Source organism: Poecilia formosa, unplaced genomic scaffold, assembly GCF_000485575.1.
Source record: "Poecilia formosa unplaced genomic scaffold, Poecilia_formosa-5.1.2 Scaffold320, whole genome shotgun sequence".
Taxonomy (NCBI): Eukaryota; Metazoa; Chordata; class Actinopteri; order Cyprinodontiformes; family Poeciliidae; genus Poecilia; species Poecilia formosa.
Genome location: NW_006800259.1, coordinates 629,729 through 639,237, shown reverse-complemented (window position 1 = coordinate 639,237; position 9,509 = coordinate 629,729). Strand labels below are relative to the sequence as shown.

General features: G+C 39.1%; 1 protein-coding gene across 3 annotated transcripts; it reads left to right on the top strand.

Moving 5' to 3' along the window:
- Positions 1-2,524: 2,524 nt before the first annotated feature.
- Positions 2,525-6,682, top strand: fam163b (family with sequence similarity 163 member B). 3 transcript variants are annotated; one of them, XM_016661251.1, is made up of 4 exons: positions 2,525-2,752; positions 2,847-2,972; positions 5,047-5,162; positions 6,081-6,682. In XM_016661251.1, the coding sequence occupies exons 3-4, from the start codon at positions 5,070-5,072 to the stop codon at positions 6,513-6,515; spliced, it is 528 nt and encodes a 175-aa protein (XP_016516737.1). In that variant the 5' UTR covers positions 2,525-2,752; positions 2,847-2,972; positions 5,047-5,069; the 3' UTR covers positions 6,516-6,682. The 3 variants fall into 3 exon arrangements, with proteins under 3 accessions (XP_016516737.1, XP_016516736.1, XP_007573251.1); XM_016661250.1 differs by having other exon boundaries at positions 2,525-2,972; XM_007573189.2 differs by lacking the exons at positions 2,525-2,752; positions 2,847-2,972 and having other exon boundaries at positions 4,826-5,162.
- The last annotated feature ends 2,827 nt before the right edge of the window (positions 6,683-9,509 follow it).

The following is a 9,509-nucleotide window of genomic DNA, read 5'->3' as shown; positions in this document are numbered from 1 at the left end:
CGGCGTACAGCGACACGACGGCGTACAGCGACACGACGGCGTACAGGAGCATGACACACAGAAAAAGAGAGTAAAGTTCTGGAAAAAACCTGAAATGTTGAGATTAATCTCAATAATGTTTTAAAGTTTGAAAAGCTACAAAAATGCTATAAGAAGGGAAAAATTTTGAGATCAATCTCAGAAATGTTATAGAAAAACTTGAAAACTTGTTAGTTTCAGAAGTCGAATACTTTTGATTTTTGGAAATTTCTGGGTTTCAGAGATTCACAATTTTCAATTTTGGAGACTCAAACAGTTTTTCAATGAAAATTGTAAACTTTTCAAACTCTGAGTTTCAAAAGTAATTTTTTTTCTTCATGTTGAAAATATATGAGTTTCAAAAGTTGAAAATTTGCAACTTTGGAAACTCAGAAACCTCCAAGATTTTTTCAAAAAACATTTTAGACTTCTAACTCAGAAATTTCAATGTTTTTGTCTAGAAAATTTCTGAAATTAAACTGAAAATGTCTCCTTTTTTCCACTGTATGGCCCAGATTCACAGCAGTTACACATTTTTTATCAAACGTTGCCACTCTGTCTGACCAGGAGGAAAACTGACTTTATGACGAGTTGAACAGATTATAGCGATGATGCTGCAGCTCTTCAACAATTTCACTTTTAATTATGACTTAGAAAGTTGAAAATATGACTTTTGTTCTCAGAAAATTACTCGTATCCTTGTAGTTATGACTTTTTTAGTAGTTATTCTGGTCATTCTGAGTTTAAAACTAAAGAATTGGAGAAACTTTCACAGCTTTCCAGTGTTTCTTATGTTAAATAATGTAGATTAATTGATATTTTCCTGTGATGTTTCATCTGTTCCCAGATGAAGATAAATAATCTGAAAAGTGAGTTTTAAAGCTGAAGCCTTCAGTATCTCTGGTCTGCTGGGAGCAGCTGAAGTGTTGAATCTCAGCATCAGAAACAGGAAGGAGGGAAAAGAACCTCTAGCTTCTCGTCTCCATTAATATTACAAACTCTTGTCTGCACAATACAGGAGAATCTCAGCCTGGTAAATAATTCACACTATAAAATCCTCCCTTCCTTTTCCTCTTAAAGTCGTCTTTTCTCGGAGCGAGCGGAGATGGAGAGGCTGAAAGTCGCTCCACTGGTTCGGGGAAAACGTTTCCAAACCTTCCAGAGGTTCTGGATGGTCCGCATTTCATCTGGTTCATCACTTTGAAACAACTTAATTTAGGAGTAAAAATTATTATTATTGTTAGAATAATGATGATTAACTTTGGTCATGGCGGACATATTTAGACCGTGATGCATCTCGACTCACCCTTTGTGTCAGAAACCCTAAAATAATAATTTATAGCAGCAGCAAAGTTTCACTCTGGAAACGTAAAAAAAATATTTTGAATTTCTTTAAACTTTTAGCAGCATATTGAGGGCTGAGTGAGTTTTTATGTGTTTAGTTTAAGTTGACTTGTCTCCTTCAGGCTGCTGCAGCTCAGACTCACCACTTTCACTCACTTTCTTCTTCTTCTACTCTCTAATTTACATTATTTAATATTGTTTCAGCTGTTAACTTTGTTTTCTCAGTTTTTTCTCTCCATAGAAGCTTCAGCTGGTCTGACGTCTCTGTTGAACTGCAGTTTGACATTTCAGAAATAAATCCTCTTAATGAAAACACAGCAATCTCAAAAAATATCTTGATTTTCAATTTTAAAAAATCACTTTGGAGCTTTTTTTGTATCACGAATCGCATGATCAACAACCGGATGTTTCCACTGGCGTAAACCACGAAGAAGACAGCAGGAAGTGGCTGGATGAGACGGAGCGGTTTCTTAACGACCTACTGCGTAAGCAAACTTCTTTGGATGATTTTAATTTTCTTTATTACTTAACTGAACCACTGCAACTGCAAAGGTTTGTTTTTCGACATTAGTGGAACGTTTTATATTGTGTAGTGAAAATACAGTTTGTGATTCTTTCCTGAAGAAGGAAAGCCAGGATGGGACTGAGTAGAAAAACTTCTCTACATTTGCCGCTCCAGATCTTCAGGAACTCTTTGAAATGTCAGGACATTTTCAGTAAACCTCCACTGGTCAGAAAACTAAAAGTGTGTCATCATCGAGTCGTTTAGCCAAATAAACCAACACAGAAATGATTCAACAGGCACTAAGTCAACCTCCATCCATCTGAATCCCAGACCTAAGCCCTGAGGGACCCCCATTTAAAATGTGTCGAACTGGCAATATGACGGTAATGCAGAAAAAAAAATCATAATTGTGAAGTTTCTATTAAATTATAAGAATTGAATTTTCAAAAACTGTTCAACACTTGGATTATTTTACTTTTATTTTTTTTATTTATGTATTTATTGGCAGATCAGCTGCAGAGTCAAGTTCTTCATTAAATCAATCAAATCTAACAGTTTCATTACAATCAGCGTCAGTTCTGGAAACAAGAGAAGACAAATCAGAGTTTAAGGTTTCAGTTCCGGGCGGCTCGGTCGGCTGATTTCCTCTGATCCTCTTTAGATTTCTGAGCGTTTCGATGTGAAGCTGTTTCCTCTGCTGTTTGTTGTGACGCAGTGTCTCATCCACGCAGCATCACGGACAGGATGAGACCGGATCCGCTGCGCACAGCGCGCACAGTCAGTGATCAGTGGCTCTGATCTGCAGCCAGCCGCGCTCTCTGCCTGTTTCCATGAAGATCTGGACATTTTTAACTCTGACGGGACTTTTGTCGCTGCTTTAAACCGGTTCAGGAGTCCGTTCATCTCTGGAGAACGGTTCTTTTCTGCTACATCCACGGTGACTCCTGGTTGTGCGTGTTTCTGCCTCTGGTTCTCTCAGATCCCGGCCTGCGGATAAATCGGTTGGTTCCAGTTTGGAGTCTGGCGCTCGGTTCCACCTCTTCCCGCCTCCCGCTGCGCCCTGAAGCGGGGGAGACATGAGGCCACCCAAACACTGAGGAGACGGGTAAGACCCGGAGTGTTTACGGGATGCATCTGTGGCTGCAGCGCGGCGTGAAGTCACTACAGGAGTCGCTGTGCGCTAGATTCATGCGTAAAATGCGCTGCAAATGCGTAAAATGGAATAGAAATGGAGAGGATGAATCTTTTTGGATCGTAACTGTTCGGGGTCAATGATTTGTACGCTTATATATCAGGTGAAAAAAAACTTAATAGGTTTTTATTTCTTTAAAAGCTTCCTGTCGACTTTGATCTGAAGTTTCTGGAGTCTCAGCTGGTTGATAGAATTATGATTAAAAAACTATCATCATTTATATACTGTAAACATTTAATGGATAATAATATTTCCAAACAGCTTCATTAGCTGAAGCGGAGACATTTCACTGGATGAGTCTGAGCGATGCTGAAAATCAGAACTGATTTCTGCTTCTGAAGCTTCATCAGTTCGTTTAGAGTCGGTCCAGATGAAGCTGCTTCACAGGGAGAACATTCAGGTGGTTTATCTAGTTTCTAAATTTATTTGATCTAAATAAACGTGTAAATCGCTTCCTCAGAATTCATTACTGGATATTTGAGCAGCTTTAAATTCAAAAGGCCTTCAAACGTTAAATTTGACTGGATGCAGGAATTCATGTTGGTTTCTGTCGTTTTGGTTCCTTTGTTTTCCAAATGTTTTCTCCTCACTGACTCAACACCTGCTGCCACAGTTTCATAAGCTCTGCACTGGTGGCAGCACGATTCTGGCATCCTGCAGCTGCGTCTCGCTTGTCTCTCTTTATAATCCAGTCTGCAGATTAGATTAACAATAATTTCAGATTGTTTCACAGATTCACCTGTACTGAAGATTTAACTCAGGAATAATTGTTCTTCTTATTTTAAAATAATCCTTTTAAGATGATAAAAGTCTTTGCAATAAACAATAATCTAAATATTCAAAGCTGAATAAATCAATGTGATGTTTAAAAACTATAAAATGCCACATTATTTCAACAGAATAACCGTGTTTCTATAACAGACACTAAAATGTTTCTGTCCAGCTTATTAAAATTTATTTTAAACTCTTCCCAGATTTACATTTCACGCCTCATCAGGCCCCAGAGGCTCGGATCAAATAAGACATCCGTACCCGAAAACACGACCTTTAACCCGGAAAAGTGGGACGCTGAATACACAATGATTTGTTTCCTGCATTTCTGGCTTAATTTTAGACACATTGGAGGAACGTTGAATAAATGTAACTGTTGAGGCAGCAGAGGAGCCTGAGTCAGAGGCCTGCAGGGAGGAGCGGGAAACCTCCGCTGATGCTTTCCGGTGCTTTAATTCACTAATTCCCACTTAATTCAGGTTGGAATATGACAGAGAATAAATAAATTATGTAACTTAAACGACCTTTTGGACTTCTTTTATAAACCAGTCAGTTTTTTTTTTTGTTTCTGGTTTATTTTTATTTCCTCTGGTTGTCTTTGTATCATTAATGTTTTACTCCTTCAGTTCAGGAAAAGTGACCAAAGGAGACTCTCTATTAACCCTTTACGGACCAGTGAAGCTAATTGGCTTTGCACCGTTTTCACTGTGAAAGCAGCCAAACAGAAGCATGAACACTACAGATGTTGGTTCATACTTATGTATTTAACACTAATGTTATTATAGAAGAGCTTTGACTCCAGTCTAGAGGCTGAAGTGAGAACTACATGCGGTTCATGCAGAAGTGTTCTGCACCGACTGCATTGAATTTGGCTGAAAAGCTCAGTAAATAATAATCCGTCAGAGTTTTCTGTCTAATAACTCATAGCTGAATGTCTGGAACATCATGAAAAAGTCAGATTTTGGTCAAACCAGTGGAATATAAATTTTAATATTCATTTTTCAATCAGAACTCTTCAGAATAAACAAAATCAATCTAGTTTTTACTTTTCTCTAAACTTTGCTTGTTTCTCCTCCTTATTGTGGCTTTAACACATTAACCTTCCCTCTCATCATCCTTCATCTCCTCTCCTCCCCTCCATCTGTCCGTTTCTCCGTCCTTCCTCTCCTGTTTGACCTTATCTGCCCTTCGTCTCTCTTGGTGTCGTCTCCTGCAGCTGGTTGATGGGGAGCATTTCGAATGTCAGCCGGGACAGTGGTCATCGCAGGAGGAATTCTGGCTACAGTCATCTTACTGACCATCGTCGCTGTGTTGTGTTTATGTAGGCTGCAGGTACGTCACTCTAAAGACTTTGCTTTTACAACACAGATTACATACGAACTAACATCAAAATGTGAATGTACATTTACTCAGTGTGGACTTTTACTTTTACTAGTACATTTTATCTGCATACTTTTACTTCAGTAAAATGTTTGAGTACTTTCTCCACCACTGGAAACTGCCAAACAGCTTGTTGACAAAAAGATTGTGTTTAATGGTTTTTATGTGGACTACTGCCACCTGCTGGTGGGAGTTAGCATCACTTAAGCCCAGTGTGTTTGACGATGTTTGGGGAAAATTAGTAATAAACTCACTATTATGCATTAGAGTGAAGAATGCAGGGTGTGTTGAGTTTGTGTGATCGTGAAATTGTGAAAATCTGGGAGGATTGACATAATTTGGTCTCTGGAGTCTAGAGACAAATAAAATCTGTGGCAGGACAACCGTATGTGTGACAGTAGGAGGCGCTGTTGCAACTTAACACTATGCTGTGCCCAAAATGTAAACATGTAACACACTGTAACATACAGAAAAACACTGAACTTTACGACTCAAGTGTTTAATGTTTTTCTTGAACAGTGCCTCCTACCGTCACAGCAAAAGGTTGTCACAGACCGAATTTGGCCCCGGGCCTTGAGTTTGACACCTTAAAGCAGGGGTGTCCAAAGTGGGTCCTGGAGGCCCGGCCTCCTGCGTGTTTTAGTTCTCTCCCTGGTTTAACGCACCTGGATCAAATGATGGCTGTTAGACGCCGTAAGAGGAACATTGACCTGCTGAGGATGTTGTTACTTCCACCAAGGAGAGAACTAAAACATGCAGGATGCTGGCCCTCAAGGACCCACTTTGGGCCCCCCTGCCTTAAAGGAACAGAAGGTGTTTAATTACTAATTGAAACGTGAGACAGTAAAACCTTCCTGTGTTGCTGTGCAGTATTACTGCTGCAAGCCGGAGGAGTCTGAGAAGGGGGACGACGAGGAACCGGAGCTGTCCACCATGTCGCCCTCTCGGCCCCTGGCTCTGTGCGCTCCGCCCACGCCTCCCACGCCGGAGCACTACAGCGACGAGCCCGAGCCGTACCCGCCCACCTTCCTCACCGAGGCCAACGGGCCCTGCAGCTACTCCCCGCCGCCGCCACGCCGGGGCCAGCGGGTCCACGCCTTCTGCCCGTCCTGCGCCCGCTGCTCGCTGCCCTTCTACCTGCAGCATCCGGAGCGGCTGTGCAACGGCGGCCGCAGGATCAGCTACCGGACTGTGCAGCAGCAGGACCTGGAGCTGCCCGCCGACCTGGACAGCTTCTACCAGAAACTGATCCGCTCCTACACCATGAAGGAGGTGGTGACCCACAGCGTGAGCACCGACGTGTAGCTGCCGATGGAGAAAAGGAGCAGAGTTCTGCCAAAACACTCAGACGTCTTGAGATTAATCTGAACTGTTTGAGAAAAAACAGCGCAATTCCTGAGTTTGAAAAGTCAAGAATTTTCTAGAAAAAACTCACAAATTCTCAGATTGATCTCAGAAATTTTCTAGAAAACACAATTATTTCTGAATTTCAAAAGTCAAAAATTTGCTGGAAAAACTAAAATCTTCAAATTAATATCAGAAATTCCCAAGAAAAAATGAGGATATGTTAATTTGAAAATTTGCTGTAAAAAAACTGAAATTTTTAATCTCAGAAATTTTATAGAAAGAACAAAGATTTCTGAATTTGAAAAGTGGTACATTTCATGCAAAAAAAATCTCAGAAATGTTTGAGAAAAAGACATTTCTGAGTTTCAAGAATTGCTCCTTTTTTCCTCTGCAGTGGCTCTGATGCGCCACGGTGAACCGTCTGCGGCTGAAAACTGTTTCTGAACAGAATCTGTCTGTTAGCATCAAAATGATCATTTATGACCAATATATCTGAATCTGTGGTAGCTAGACTGGCATATGAGAGACTTATTGATGTTTTTTGTGAATTTAAATAAAAACATATGAGTAGATTTAAAGCTGCAGTATGTAACTTTAGATAAAAATATATTCTTTATATATTTGTTAAAACTGTCACTATATGAGACAGGTAATCTGTGAAAAAACCGATTTCCACCTTCTGTCTGCAGAAATGCACCAAAAATAACCAATCAGAGCCAGAAGGAGGGTCTTAGCGCTGGCAATCACCACGTGTATGTGCTGCTCAATGTGCAGCACGTGTATGTGCTGCACATTGAACTCACTGATGCAGTAGCACTGTTCATCCGTGGCTATGCTAACTAGCCTTAGCATTCTTAGCATTTGTGACAGGCTGTAGAGAAGGAGCTGTAACAGCAGAGAGAAAGGGGAGGGTGTGAGTGCTGCGTACAGGAGGGTGATTGACAGCGCCAAGAACAGCGTACTTATGCAGATGGCAGCAGGACCACATGGAGAAAGCAAAGGAGTCTTCAGATTATCCATCTTATACTATCGCAACATAATGATAGTTTTAACATATATGTAAAAATCAAACTAAAAAAATAAAAGTTACATATTTTAACAGATTTTATTTGGTTAAAGGAAACAAAATAATTCCTATAATGTTTCATATAAATTGGTAAATAAATTAAATTTTCAGATAAAAAACTTACTGTTATGTAAGTTTAGCTTCAAATCTTCCTGTTATTCCTGTGATGGAGATCCACTGTTTAAATATTAATATGAGCACAAATTTCACTTCGTGTTTGTTTTCACTCGTAAAAACAAAAAATGTTGATTCATTTGGTCTCAGCTGCCTTTAAATGTTTAAAGACACTTTAAACATTTAAAGACATGAACCAGTTTCAGTTCCAGGAACAGAAAACATTTATTAATATAATAAATATGACTGTAAATGAAACAATGTTTTTCAGAGACAGGATCCTTATGAGGGACTGACCTGTAGAACAGCAGACCATAAACTTTACACGCAAAAAAATTACATATAAAGTGAAACTTTTGTAGAAATTGTCTGTGAAACTTTTGTTATGAGAATAAAGTCCAAAAATACCAGAAGGAAGTTGGAGTATTACAATTTAATTCTTGTAATTTTATCACTTTATTCACGTCATTTTATTTATTTTTTTCTTTACATGGCCTCTAAACTCCGTCATAAGTTTGGAAGTCAAGCTGGGAACTTTTGATTTTTGTTCAAACTTTAAAATAGAAAATTAAAAGTTGATTTCTGTAAAGTAGTTTGAGTCAGAGAGAGAACAGAGACACAGATCCAGATTGTAAAAAACATATTAAAATGACCCAAAATCTCACATCTGGATCTGTTGTTTATAAATTCACAAAATAACCAAAAAGAAAATCTTTTGATTTGAACTGTTATTTAATGGAAATTAAAGTACCTTCATGTTTTCAGCTAATTTTAACAGTACACATTGTTCATACTTCAGTTTTGTACAAAGAGGTATCAGTTATATAAAAACACACAGTACGCAACAGTTTAAAATACACATCTGAGTACATTTCAGCCATACTTCAAGTGTCAGGAATCTGTCTGTCTGCGCTCCGGAGAACCAGACCAGGACTGGCATCAGTTGACCCGACTGAGAACCGTCAGCTGGCGTCGGGATCGTCACGATAAATGAAAATGTGCTACGACTAATAAATACGCTCCCGCACGGTGCAGGCGGGTCCAACGGGAATGTTTCTCACTTCGTGCTGCAGCGAGCCGGACACCAAAACCACATTAAACAGGTTTTATCAACACTTTCTGTAATAAAGTCATGCAGGATATTCAGCTGGGAAATAATTTAGGCTTTTGCTGCAGCGAAGAACACGACACAAGGTGTAAAATCATCTTCATCTTCGGCTCGACAGCAGAACTGATAACTGATAAGTAATCAATAACAACTGGTGCTAAAGGACATACAGTCTATGTAGGAAAAAGGAAACAAAATCATCTAAAAGTTCTGCTTTGTAAAAATGTTTCCTTGTTATTCACAGTAGCTGCTTTAAAAACATAAGGCCTCGATTGGACTGTCCCGGATATTATCCGAACAAAAATATCTCAATAATCTGGAAAAGAATCCAAACTGTGCTGAAGTAAGCATGCCAGGCCAGCAGGGGGCGATGACTTTCAATTTAAGGTTAAAAACAAAAGGATGAAACATGATCACTACTACTGAGTGCTGTTTGTAAAGTTATCCAGTCAGTTTTTCATATTTAAACTGTTCAATTATTTCTAAATGTCACAGTTTCAAACTAGATATTTATTTAGCAAGCTAACTATTAAGCTTAATATTTATCTTGACAAATAAATATTTGGCTCCAAACTAAATATTTAGCTAGCAAGCTAAATGTTTAGTCTCAAACTAAATATTTAGCTAGCAAGCTAAATGTTTAGTCTCAAACTAAATATTTAGC